This window comes from Rissa tridactyla, chromosome 2 (assembly GCF_028500815.1).
Source record: "Rissa tridactyla isolate bRisTri1 chromosome 2, bRisTri1.patW.cur.20221130, whole genome shotgun sequence".
NCBI classification, from domain to species: domain Eukaryota; kingdom Metazoa; phylum Chordata; class Aves; order Charadriiformes; family Laridae; genus Rissa; species Rissa tridactyla.
Window position 1 is genome coordinate 650,060 of NC_071467.1, and position 13,219 is coordinate 663,278.

A 13,219-nucleotide genomic window follows, 5' to 3' on the forward strand; every position below is an offset into this window, starting at 1 on the left:
CTCGGAGGGCTCAACCTTCGCTCCTTTTTCTAACCTCGGGACGCCGTTTCGGGTGACACACGAAGAAGCGTTTCGTCGCCCTGCAGCCCGTGAAATCTCGGAGCGAGCGCTGCCCGGAGGAGCACCGGCAAGCGCCGAGATGGCTGGGGCGTACGCGTGTCGTTTTATTTCCCCAGGAAACTCAGCTCGGCTCGGCTGCAGCATCGGCTTTTCACCGAGCCCCTGCTTTTTACCTGGTCCTCCAGCTGGGTTTGAGCGTGGCACCGGGGGGTGAGCGCTCGTCCCCGGCCGCCCTGCGGGAAGGGTGAAGGGTTCCCCCCCGGTCCCGGGACCCCACGCTGGGCCGGGAAGGGGGGGGAAAGCTGTGCCAGGGGAGCAGAGCCGGAGCTGCGGCTCGATGGCTTGCTGAGCCTAAAGGCGGCGAGGGTGAAACCAGAGGTTTATTGCGTGAGGGGGCTCTGGAAGGAAGGAAGCTCCTGCCGTGACTCTGAACCATATTCATTTTTAATTATACAAATTGCTCAGGCTTTATATTATCATATCAATGACATGAAACACCAGCATGTATTGATTAAACTCAACAAACGCAGCACCCCGGGACTCAAGAGTTCAGGGGATGGAGTGGCTCAAAGCTGGAAGGGGACGGGCAGAGCGGGGGCTTTCCGTAAGCGGTTTCGCCGACGCTGCTCAAGTCAGACCTGGGACCGGGCACATCCGAGCGGCGGCCGTCCTCCGGGAGCAGCCGTGCGTGGCATCCGCAGCGACCGGGGCAGGGACACCCCCCCCCTCCGCCTTTCCAAGGAGCCCGGGAGCAGGTCCCGTGCCCCTTTGGCTCGCCGGGCAGCGGCTGCGTTGCCTGCGTCGTTGCCGAGCGTCCCTGCGCAGCCGGCGTTCCTCCCGGCGATCCTGCAAAGTCCTGCCGTCCCCCGCGTCCGCGTTCGCCTCCCGTCTGCCGTCACCCCTCCGAGCTGGCAGGACGCCCGGCCTCTCCCGAGGCGTGTGTCCGGGTCAGGGTAAGGTCCTCCGGGGTGACGCCGTGCGGCTCTCCCCGGCAGCAGGCTGAAGGCAGGAGTGTCCGTGGCTGTGGTTTTGTGTGTGTGGCTTTTCCATCCTTCCTCCCTCTGCTCCTCCTTGTTGTCCTTCCTGAAAACGATGATCATCTAGCTCCGAATCGCCGTCTTCCTGTCTCGGTCTTTACTCTGCAGAGGAGAAGGAGAAGGCTAAGTTAAAAAAAAAAAAAACAACACACCTGGGGCTGGGAGTTTTGCCAGCACGCTGGCTCCGGCCCGGGAGCCTCTCGCTCTTCCCTGCGCCGCTGCTGGGCACGGGAGTCCTGCGGCAGCTCCGCTCCCACACATCTCGGGAGCCGTGGGGCAGGTTTCCCCGGGTGTCACCGTCATCCCTCTGCGTCCCTCTGGGGGTCCGGAGGGGTCAGCAGGAGCGGGAGCTCCATCTGCCCCAAAACCCTGCAGGTGCCTGGCCCTGCCCGAACTCCTCGGGACCCCTGGCACTTCGCCCGCTGCGCCGTGGACCCGCCGCCGTCACTCGTCCCCACCGCCCGCCTCCCGAGCCCTCTCCCCGCACAGGGGCAGCGGCAGGACAGAAACCTTCTGCGCTGACCGAACGGTCGATGGCAGCGCCTGGGCCGGGGCTCTCTGACCCCGCTCCCGAGTTCCTGCGGTCAGGACCTTCCCGAGGCCTTGAGAACACCGATCCGTCCCTGTCCCTCTGGGTGCCATCCGTGGCTTGCGGGAAACCTTCCTGCTCTGTCGCAGAGTCCCCCTGGCCAGCCCCTGGGTGACAGCCAGGCTGACAGTCGGGCTTTGCTCCCCGGGTGTCAGAAAAGCCCACCACCACCAGCATCGCCGCTGCCACCGTCACTGCCGTCACCACCACCATCACTGCCACCGCCACCACCAGCGCCGTCACTGTCCCCACCAGCACCATCACTCCAGCACTACCACCACCACTGCCATCACTGCCACCATCGCTGCCACCACTACCAGAACCACCAGCAGCACCATCATTGCCACCAGCAGCACCATCACTCCACCGCTGCCACTATCACTGCCATCACTGCCACCACCATCCACCACCAGCACCATCATGGCCACCGCTACCACCAGCAGCACCATCACTGCCCCCACCAGCACCACCACCAGCACCATCACCGCCACCAACACCAGCACCGTCACCGCCACCTCTACCACCATCACTGCCACCACTGCCACCATCACTGCCACCGCTACCACCAGCAGCACCATCACTGCCCCCACCAGCACCACCACCTGCACCATCACTGCCGCCAACACCAGCACTGTCACTGCCACGTCTACCGCCATCACTGCCACTGCTACCATCAGCAGCACCATCACTGCCACCACTGCCACCACCACCAGCACCACCAACACCACGGCTACCACTATCACTGCCACCATCACTGCCACCACTACCGCCATCACTGCCACCACCTGCACCACCACCACCACCATCACTGCCACCACCACCAGCACCGTCACCGCCACCTCTACCACCATCACTGCCACCATCACTGCCACCCCTACCAGAACCACCAGCGCCATCCCTGCCACCACCAGCATCACCAGCACCATCACTGCCACCACTGCCACTGTCACTGCCACCACCAGCGCCATCGCTGCCACCACCGCTGCCACCACGACCAACCCCAGCCCCACCATCACTAATACCAACACCAGCAGCCCCACCGCTGCCCCAGCCAGGTGCGCGCAGGCAGAGCTGGTGCTTCTCATTTCCAGTTGGACGTGATTTGTGGCCGTCTGGGGTGTGCCCAGGTTGGGTGCGGGTCCCTTGGCCCAGGGACCGGGTGTTAGGTGACGTTTCCACCTCTCCTCTGCTGGCCCGTGGCTTGCCAGCGTGGCCCGCCCGAGGCCGCGTCCCCGGGCCGCTCCGCATGGCTCGCTGCGGCGCAGCCTCCCCCACGGCTGCACGTGCGGCCCCTGCTCTGACTCTTCCTTTGTTACCGGGGGTGGGGAGGGGAGGGGAAGGGGAGTTCAGCTCAGAAATGGTAAAATTAAATTTCCCAGATGTTCAGGCCCCAGGAGTTCTTGTGCTGTCTGGAGAGGAAATGGGGATTCGGAAAATCCCGCCTCATATTTTTTCCCCTATCACCTTGCCTTTCCGCTGCCATTAAGTGCAGCAGGAACAGTAAATTACAGGGCTGCGGAGCCGTCCCATCTCGTAGATACCGTGGGGGGAGCGGGGGGACGGCGCTGGGACGAGGTGCTGAGCTCCTGGGCTCTGCCCATGGCTTGGGGCAACTCGCCGTCCGCTCACGGCTCCGTGCTTGTGGAATCCTTTCGGGGGTCACGCAGGGAGCCCTCCGCTCCCCATCCCCATCCCCGCAGCCCGGCGCTCCCCGCTGACCTGCCACCCCGTGCCCAAATTATGGGCACAAAACCTGCAGGCGGATCCGACCTCCGGTCCCCGCTGGGTAACGCCAAGCCCTGCCTGTCCCGTGGCCTCGGTGGTGGCACGGTGACCCTGCTTGGGGTCGCGGAGAGCCCTGGTGGGGGTGACACGGAGCCCCCCAGCTCTCCTCGCTGCACCTGGGGCGAGGGCAGCGGGGCTCGGCCGTGGATCGAGGGCGGCTTTCCCGGTGCTCGGCTCAGCCCTTCCCGCGCTTGCCCTCGGCCGCATCCAGCGTGGCACTCGGCGCCGCGGGAGAGGTGGCTGCCAGCGGTTTTGCTACAAAAGCAATAAAACCCCGGGGGCGCGGGCAAGCAGCGGGTGACGGAATCGGCTGGTTCTGCCCCAAACCCTCATCCCGCTCTTTCCTCCTCCCGGCACCTCTTACCCCGACGCGAGTTTCTCGCTCGGTGTCGAATCACGAGCCCGCCCGGTCGAGGCGGCCCTCAAAAACCTTTGCCAGCAGTTTCCCTCCTGAGGGACGGAGCACCAACGCCCCGCTCTCGGAGCCGATCGGCATGGAGGAGGTTTCCAAGGAAAAGCTGACACTGCTGAGCTCTGCCGTGCCTACGGCGGGGCTGTCGGTGGCGGTTCCGCCGGATCCAACGTGCCAGCGCTGCATTTCCGGAACTCGGCCGCTGCCCGCCTCGTCCCCTCCTGCTCGGCACGGTGACGCCGGCGACGCTGGCGGGGATCCCCACCAGCCCCGGCCCTTTGGCCAAGCCCCACAGGTCTCTGCAGGCCAGGCCAACCCCCACCCCGACCCCCGCTCTCCTCGCCCCTTCCCCAGGTCCTGGCTTAACCCCAGAGGAAAACCTCCGGTCCCCTCATTGCTCTGCTCCAGTCCTGTGCCCAACGCGTTTATCTCTGCCGGGAGCTCTCTGCTCGCTTATCTTGGGACCGGAGCTGGTTTGGGAGATGCTCTGGAAGGGTTTGCTGCAGGGGGGGCTACTGCCACTAGTGCCCCATGTGCCCCCTGGCCGGGGCAGGCATCACGCCGGAGCTGGGGCTCTGCACAGCCATCGTCCTCCTCCTTCCCCTCTGCCGGGGAGCGCGGCGGCGGCCCCTCTCCTCCTCATTCCCGTTCCTCTCGAGGAACGTACGTCCTCTGGAAGATGGCGAGGCATGGACCAGCCTGCGGCACCCGCGTCGTCCCTCCCTGCCTGCCCTCGGGGGTGGCAGTGGGACCTGGAGCTGCTCCGGTCCCTTGCGCAAAGCTGGTGGTCACCGATCCCCTGCCCGTACCCCGAGTCGGGACATGGCCCTGCATTGCCACCTCGGGTTGGATGCTCTGCTGCCGCCGCGGCTTGGGAAGGGACGTGGTACCCGTTGGCACCCATCCTGCCCCACGGGTGATGTGGGGCAGCCCCCCGGGGTGGGGGCAGCCTTTGCTCCGCCGCACAGCCTGCGGCGGGGGGGGGGGCTTCAGCCGTGGCGGCTCTTGCGACACCGTTGAGCTCCCAGGTGGTCTCGGTGCCCCCTCCCCGCTTTGCTTGCCGTGCCAATGCCAGCTCCCGCTCCAGAAGACGGAGTGGCCGGTGCTGCGCGCTCGTCCCTTGTCACTTTAACCAGTGTGCAATCCCGGCACCGACTGCTCGGGGTGACACCCCCCACCACCACCTTTGCCCCCACATCTCGTGTCCCCAGACCCGAGTGCCCCTCGGTCCTTACAGCTCCACGCAGGACGGGCAGCGGGGACGAGCGCTTTGTGATGGCTGTTGGCACGCAGGGGACGCCACCGGGGTCCCCGAGCCGTGGCTGTTCCTAGCAGCTCTCCCAAAAAAGTCCCGGTATTTCCCCCTGTAGCGCTGCATCTCCTGCCGGGGACGATGACACAGGCAAGAGCCACAAAGGAAAACCAGGAGAAGCACAAGCCCCTCCATGGGCTGACAGGGATGGGGTGTCCAGGGCACCACGGCCCCCGGGTCCCCTCTCCTAACGCTTCCTTATGGGAATTGCATGATCCTGCTCCCTAGCAATGCCGGGGAACGTCCCGTCCGTCACTGCCACCCGCCCACACACTGTCCTGCAGCGCCTGTGATGTCCCTACCGGCGTGGTGTCCACCTCCCTCCTCCTTACATCCGAGGTCTTGTCCCCATGCAGCTTTTTGGCCATTTAATTGGATCGGGGGGCAAACTGGCCCGAGCCTGGGGCGGCCCCTTGAGCAGAGCTCAGCCTTTCTGCGGCGGGCAGCCGACACCGACACGGGAGTCGTTTTAAAGCAGGATCTTTCCAGGGAGATGGGGTTGGTTTCAGCCCGATACGGGAAAGTCCCTGGGATAAGGCGCCGGGATGCGAGGCGAGGCTGAGTCACGCAGATGAATCCGGGCAAGCCCCTTCGCTCACCCGCTGGCCACTAAAAGCGGGAGGAGGCGACGGCCCGGCTGGGAAGGGTTTGCTTTCCCTTGGGGTGCCCACAGCAGCCGGCGTCCCCGGCCATCCCGCCCGAGCTCTCTCCTGTCACCCTTCTCACCAGGGCCACGCGCCTGCCACCCCCTGCCTCCCCTCCCTGCTCACGGCGACCGCAAACTCACACCCACAACCTTCCCGGGGCTACCGCTTTCCCGGCCAGGGTGCCCCGGGGGTGAGGTGACGTCTGGCCCTCTGCCCACGATGGCTCGTGGGGCTTCAGTGCCACACGCGTGCCGTCTCCTGCCAGGCTTTTAACGAGGGGAGCCGTGGCATCATTTTCCCCCTTGGAGTCAGAGCCGGGTGCAACCGCCCACGGCGCGGGAGGGAGACGGCGTGCCCGGAACGGATGGTGGCTGCGGAGCTGAGCAGGGACGGCGGCGTCTTGGGCTTTTTGGGAAAGAGGAGGGTTTTGGGGAGCCCTGCAGACTGGGGTGTCTCCTGCCACGGGCTGGCTGGCTCTCGGGGGAGCTGCACGGCCCGTCGGGCACGAAGTGGACAGGCAGAGCCGGTGGCAGGGGGACAGACGGTGCGGGGAGCAGATCCCTCCCGAGGTTACCTTTTCTCTGGCAAAGCCTAGAAAGCCGGAGATGGACGGAATCGCGTACCCTGAGGTTGAGTTGGTTGAAACAACATCAGAGAATCGCAGAATGGTTTGGGTGGGAAGGGACCTTTGAAGTCCCCCTGGGCAGGGACATCTTCAACTACCCCAGGTGGCTCCGAGCCCCGGCCAACCTGGCCTTGAACCCCTCCAGGGATGGGGCAGCCACAGCTTCTCTGGGCAACCTGGGCCAGGGGCTCACCGCCCTCACAGCAAAGAATTTCTTCCCGAGATCTCATCTCAATCCCCCCTCTTTCAGTTTAAAACGCCGTTACGTGTGAGCAAAAAGGCCTGGCGGAAAAGCAGCCCCTTCTGACGGGGACGGATGGGCTGGTTTGACCCGAGCACCCGGCAACGCGAGACCGTTTATATTCCTGATCCGATCAAGCTGCTCTCCCTACGCTCAGCGAGGAGCCCTGCAGCTCCCGGGGAGGGGTTTGGGAGAGGAGAAGCGGCTCTGCCGCCTTCCCTCCTGGGACGGGGGCTCTCCAAGGAGCTCGCCGTGGGTCGAAGGGCCGGAGCTGCCACGCACATCGGCGCTGGGTCAGCTCTGGGCCCGGCGAGACGAGGGGTCTGGCATGGAGCTGGCTTCTCCTGGCCAGGACGGTGGCCACCGGAGCCAAAGCAGGGGTCCCTTCCACCCAGCGTCGGGCGGGCTGCGAGCTCCCGGCTGCGCCGCGTTTGCAGTTCCGGAGGAGATCGTTTTCGTTTCCTCGCCATTTGTCAAAATTACCTTCCTGATAAAAAGACGGTTTATTTTATTCCTTTAACACGCCATAAAACCGATCGGGTTGTTATCTGGCTGTAAAATCGCAAGCGCGGAGCGAGTGCGCCGCTCAGCCACGGCCTGTTCAGTCCCCCCCTCCGCAGCCGGAGCCCGACCCGGCTTATTCCTCAGCCGGACCAAAGCATCTTGTCCCCACGGACAGCGCGGAGATCTCGGCTCCGGGTTTATCCAGAAGGGCTGCAGGAAGGGAGGTGGCCCATCTTGGCCCGGGAATCCTGCCTGGCTTTGTCCCTTCCATACGCCTTGCCTCTCCCGGGGTTTGATCCCGCACAGGAGTCCGTGCTGGGAACCGCTGCGATGGGAATTTATTGGAATTGACGCAAAAGTGGCGATGGGAATTTTATTGGAGTCGACGTGAAAGTGGCAATGGGAGTTTGTAGGAATTGATGTGGAAGGGGCGATGGGAATTTGTGGGAATCGACGCAAAAGAGGCGACGGGAATTTATCGGAATTGATGCGAAGGTGGCGATGGGAATTTATAGGAATTGATGAGAAAGAGGCAATGGGAATTTGTAGGAATTGATGCAAAGGTGGTGATGGGAACGTGTCGGAATCGGTGCAGAAGAGGCAAGGGGAATTTGCCGGAATTGATGCGAAAGCGGTGATGGGAATTTATTGGAATCGATGCAAAGGTGGCGACGGGAATGTGTCGGAATCGATGCAGAAGAGGCAAGGGGAATTTGTCGGAATTGATGCGAAAGCGGTGATGGGAATTTATTGGAATCGATGCAAAAGAGGCGATGGGAATTTATAGGAATTGATGCGAAAGCGGTGACGGGAATTTGTCGGAACCAAGGCAAAAGGGGCAATAGCAGCACAAGAGCCATCTTTGAAGCCGGTACAGGAGGGTCCCGAAGAGGCTGATAACTGGAAGGCGATGGAGTTTTCCAGTTCAGCCCCACAGGAGCTTCCCCACCTGCCGCTTCTGGTTTTAAACTGGGATAGCGCCGGCTCCAGCGGTTTGCTGGAGCGGGAGGGGGCTTCGCAGCCGGGGGGTCTGCGTCCCTCGCCCACTGGGGAGAGTTTGGCCCTGGAGCTCAGGAATGCTGGGGATGCTCAGTCTCCCCTGCCTGAGCGGGAAGAGCCCGTGTGTTCGTCTTTGGTGACCTAAGGTTTAGCGACGCAAACCCCCGGCAGATGCGAAGCCTCCGGAGGTTGTTCCCTCCTGCCTGCTAGCTCCCAGCCCCGGCTCCTCCGACGAATTGGAAAGGACGTGCGAAGGGGGATTAACAGGGTTTGGGGTTTTTCCCGCTCTGAAATACTCAAGCTGTCAAGGGTTCGCTCGCGACTGGTTTTACCGCCGCTGCTTGGCGCTTAATGAGCCTTGAATCCTTTAACAAAGACTTCTCTCTCCCTCTTCAGGGCGTTCCTCGTTGGGGTTAAGCGGGTTCAAGCGGTGGAGCGCGCACGCAGGGCTCCGGCTGCCGTCCCCGCGCCTCCGCGCTCGCTCTCTCCTTTACCTCCACCCTGCCTGAGACCGCCCGTGCCGCGCGGGACACCCATGGGTTTATAAACCCGGTGCCACCTCCGGCAGGGCCCGGAGGCTGTCGGCAGCCACCTCCTCCCACTGCCCTGCGGCTGCGGCTGCGTGGCAAGAGCTGCCCCGTAAGTGGGGAGAGCCCCGAGAAAGGCTGCAGCCCTGCACCGCGCCGTCGCTCCCTGCACGGCACCTCCGGGAAAGCAAACCTTTCCCTGCGGGGCCGGAGAAGGTCTGCCGGGACGGGCCGTGCTGTGCCGGGAAAGCAGCGTCACCCAGCCGGTGGCACTCACGGCCCCCGGAGCCTCGGCAGAGCTGGATTTTGCTGGAGCTGGGTTTTCCCAGTCCGGCTGCTGGGCTTGTGTCCCGCTCCAGTGTCCCCTTGCCCTCCATGGGCAGTGCCCATCCCTTCGGAGCCGGGGGCAGACAGTGGCCGGTGCCCGGGGGACACCGAGACCGGCCTCTGCCGGAAAGTTGGTCCAGGCGCAAGCACTGCCCTAAAGGCAGAGGCAGGAGCGGGGGACACCGGGTGACAGCCGTCCCCGCTTCCCGAGCGCTCGTGGGGCAGAGCTGCTGGTCCCCGTGATCCTCCGGGGTGGTTGAGGGACACCTACGTGCCATGGCGCTGGCCTCGCCTTCCCCCCATCCCTGTCCTGGCGCGGCTCCCCGGCACAGCAGGCCCATGGCTGGGTGCGTGGCCGTGGCCCAGGCGGATGGACCAGCCCGGGGAGCCGATCCTGCTGTCAGCCACCGACGTTGATGGGCTAGGAGTCCTGGCCGTGGCCAGCCCTGCGCCCAAATGGCTCTCACCTCTCCGTTTGCCGCCTGCGCTCTGCCGGAGCGGGGATGCAGATTCTTTCCAGACTCTTTCCAGACTCTTTACTTTCCCTGTGCCCGATTTCCAGCTCCTAAAACCCGTTTCTCGCCCACGGAGGGTTTCCCCTTTTCCTGTCCCGCGGGATTCGGAGGTGACTGCTGGGGGTTTTGGGCAGCGGATCTAGACACGCTAAAGGGAGGCACCGTCTTTTCCCCGCCCGGGTTTCGGGCTCGCCGACGGGCTCTGCCGTGCTCTCCGGCTCCCACCGGAGCTGCTTCGTCTCTCCCAGCCATCCCGTCTCCCCTCGGCTCGCACCGGGCCCCGTGGCAGCCGAGCCATAGCCGGTGCCCTGGTACTCCCTAACCCCCTCCTCGCACGGCCGTGCTTGGGGATGTCCGGGGGTCCCCCACCGCAACCGGCGCAACCCCCTCCGGCCAAAAGCCCAAAAGCCCCGCGGGGAACGGCGCTGAGCGGCCACTTACCAGCTTCCTCTGGTTGCTGAGGCAGAAAGTGCAGATCTGTTTGGGCTGGGAGTTCTCGGTGTCGCGCGCGGGGGGGCTGCCGCCGCCGTGGTGGTAGAAGGCGGGGGTGGTGTGGCAGGGCTGCCCGTCCCCGCACGCCTCCCCCACCAGCAGCACGTTCCCCAGGTGGGAGATGTAGCTGGAGGCCAGTCTCAAGGTCTCGATCTTGGAGAGCTTTCTGTCGGCCGGCTCGGTGGGGATGAGGGTGCGGAGGGCGGTGAAGGCGGTGTTGACGCTGTTGGTGCGGTCACGCTCCCGCGCGTTGGCCGTGTGACGCTGCCGGGGCTCCCTGTTGATCCGGTTGGGTTTCTTGCCGCTCCTGCGCTTGCTGGCCTTGATGCCGTAGCCGTCGGCGTCCAGGTGGTAGGGCTTCTCGTCGGAGCCGGAGCTCTCGCTGCCGTTCTCCTCGTCCTCCGACAGCATGCTGATCTCGGGGTACAGGTACCGGCTGGGGGCCGAGCGCAGCATGGCAAAGGACATTTTGGGCGGCCGGGGGGACACCGAGGAAGCCGCGTGGGGACCGCCGCCGCTCTCTGCCCACCTCCTCCTGCCGCGGGACGGCCTCAGCTCCAGGCGCTCATGCTGCCACCTCGCCTGGGGTCCGGGGAGCCCCGGATTGTGTCGCCCTCCCCCGGCTAGGCTCCGGCTGGGATGCGGCGCCGCGGAGGGTGGCGGGGTGGTGGGATCCCCTGCCGGCTCTCTGCGTGCGGAAGGGGTTAAGGGCCGCTCGCAGGCAGGGCTGCCTGTTTCCTCTCCCCGCACATGTGCATCTTAAGACGCTGAGTGTGGCAGGAGCGGGGAGTTTTATAGCAGCAGCAGTGGTCAGCCAGGCCCCTCCTCCGGCAGGCAGCCCTGCTCCGGCTCTGGATGTGGGAGAAGCGAGAAGCGAAGGCTCACGCCTACCTGAGCTCACCCACCATCCTCCAAGGGGACTTAACCCTTCACGGGGCTCGGCTGGGGGCGGGGGGGTCCTGCCCGCGCCAGGGGAGGGCGAGGATGGCAACGCTTGCTGCCCTTCACCTGCCGGCGGGACTCCTGCCGCATCCTCGCCCGTCGCCCGGCGTGGGCCTGGCTGGGCTCAGCGCTGCCGGGGAGGTGGGCAGAATGGGGGGCCGTGGGGGGGGGTCACAGAGGACCCTACGTGCTGGAGCAAAAAGTGTGCGTGTGTGTGTGTTGGGGGGTTGTCCCCTAACTCCGTGCTTTGGGGGTTCACGGGCAGCCGGTGCCCAGGACGGGGCTGTGTCGGCCCTGGGGAATTGGGCTCCTGCTCAGGATCAGTCCCTGCGAGGAGAACCCCTGAGAGCGCTCCCTCCCCTGCCAGCGGGACCCGATCCGGCCTCCTGCTGCTGCTGCTGCTGCCGCTGCTGCTAATGGGGCAGAGAGGGAGGAATTAACCCATGTGGAGCTGCCCGCCGCACACCTTCCCCCCCGCGCCTGCTTTAATCCGCTTTAATTCCACCCCTGGAGAGCAAGAACGACGTTTGTGTCTCTGTCAGCCCGGTGGGTGTGTGCGCTGCCGACCCTGCTCCTGTCCTCCATAACCTGTCCCCAAATCTGTCCCCATAACCTGTCCCCGTAACCTGTCCCCGTAACCTGTCCCCAAATCTGTCCCCATAACCTGTCCCCAAATCTGTCCCTGTAACCTGTGTCCGTAACCTGTCCCCAAATCTGTCCCCATAACCTGTCCCCAAATCTGTCCCCGTAACCTGTCCCCGTAACCTGTCCCCAAATCTGTCCCCGTAACCTGTCCCCAAACCTGTCCCCGTAACCTGTGTCCGTAACCTGTCCCCAGATCTGTCCCCATAACCTGTGTCCATAACCTGTCCCCGTAACCTGTCCCCAAATCTGTCCCCGTAACCTGTCCCCGTAACCTGTCCCCAAACCTGTCCCCAAATCTGTCCCCGTACCCTGTGTCCATAACCTGTCCCCAAATCTGTCCCCGTAACCTGTCCCCAAATCTGTCCCCGTACCCTGTGTCCATAACCTGTCCCCAAATCTGTCCCCGTAACCTGTCCCCGTAACCTGTCCCCAAATCTGTCCCCGTAACCTGTCCCCAAACCTGTCCCCGTAACCTGTGTCCGTAACCTGTCCCCAGATCTGTCCCCATAACCTGTGTCCATAACCTGTCCCCGTAACCTGTCCCCAAATCTGTCCCCGTAACCTGTCCCCGTAACCTGTCCCCAAACCTGTCCCCAAATCTGTCCCCGTACCCTGTGTCCATAACCTGTCCCCAAATCTGTCCCCGTAACCTGTGTCCGTAACCTGTCCCCGTAACCTGTCCCCAAATCTGTCCCCATAACCTGTCCCCGTAACCTGTCCCCAAACCTGTGTCCGTAACCTGTCCCCCAAACCTGTCCCCGAAATCTGTCCCCAAACCTGTCCCCATAACCTGTCCCCATAACCTGTGCCCTGTACCCTGTCCCCATAACCTGACCCATAACCTATCCCCCTAACCTATGCCCGTAACCTGTGCCCCATAATCTGTCCCCATAACCTGTCCCCTGTAACCTGTCCCCATAAACTGTCCCTGTAATCTGTCCCCGTAACCTGTCCCGTCTCCTGTCCCCGTACCGATGCCGTCCCTGCTGAGCCCGCGGCAACCAGCCCCCGCAGGGTCGAATTTGTGACTGCCCCAAACCTCCCCCCTGCTCCCCTTCCCGCACCCACCGCTCATCGTCCTGCACGGGCAGCTCGAGCGGACTCCTCTGGGGACAGAGGGGACGGACTGACTTCTCTGGGGACAGAGGGCCTGGGGGGTCGCGCAGGGGTGCCCCCCGTCAGCAGGGCTGTCCTGGCTGACTGTGCCCAGCCCCGGCACCAAAGGCAACCAGGACCGTTCCGTGCTGTGCCGGGGAGCTTAGAGCCCGGTGGGGACCCTGCCACCCAGCCCCATCACTGCTCGGCGGGGCTCTCGGCTGGGTGACAGCCCCAGCGCCACTTGATTTCATGGTGTAGATGGCGGGCCTGGAGCCACGGAGGTGCTGCAGGGAGGTTCGGCCCCGGTGAAGGCCATCAGCCTCCTCCTCTTCCTCTTCCGGGGCCAGGCACATGGGAATCCCCGCAGCATCCCGGGCCACGGAGCTGGCACTAAGGCGTGGGGCTGGGACCGGGCAACCCGTGGACCTCCGAGCACCCGGAGCGGGCCGTGCTCCAGGCTGA

At 64.4% G+C, this 13,219-nt stretch overlaps 2 protein-coding genes across 2 annotated transcripts in view; one reads left to right on the forward strand and one right to left on the reverse strand.

Annotated features, from left to right (window-relative positions):
* BOP1 (BOP1 ribosomal biogenesis factor) overlaps positions 1-13,219 on the forward strand; it is an 80,776-nt gene that overhangs the window by 49,258 nt on the left and 18,299 nt on the right. The window lies entirely within an intron of this gene.
* SCX (scleraxis bHLH transcription factor) lies at positions 1,067-10,805 on the reverse strand. The gene is made up of 2 exons (XM_054189721.1): positions 10,022-10,805; positions 1,067-1,199 (listed from the first exon to the last, which is right to left on the reverse strand). The coding sequence occupies exons 1-2, from the start codon at positions 10,538-10,540 to the stop codon at positions 1,161-1,163; spliced, it is 558 nt and encodes a 185-aa protein (XP_054045696.1). The 5' UTR covers positions 10,541-10,805; the 3' UTR covers positions 1,067-1,160.

What these genes read in the sequence shown, in the direction of transcription:
- SCX (XM_054189721.1), bottom strand. Translation starts at nt 10,540, where the DNA reads ATGTCCTTTGCCATGCTGCGCTCGGCCCCCAGCCGGTACCTGTACCCC. An exon ending in TCAGCAACCAGAGGAAGCTG is followed by an intron (nt 1,200 to 10,021) that starts GTAAGTGGCCGC and finishes TCTCCTCTGCAG; the next exon opens with AGTAAAGACCGAGACAGGAA.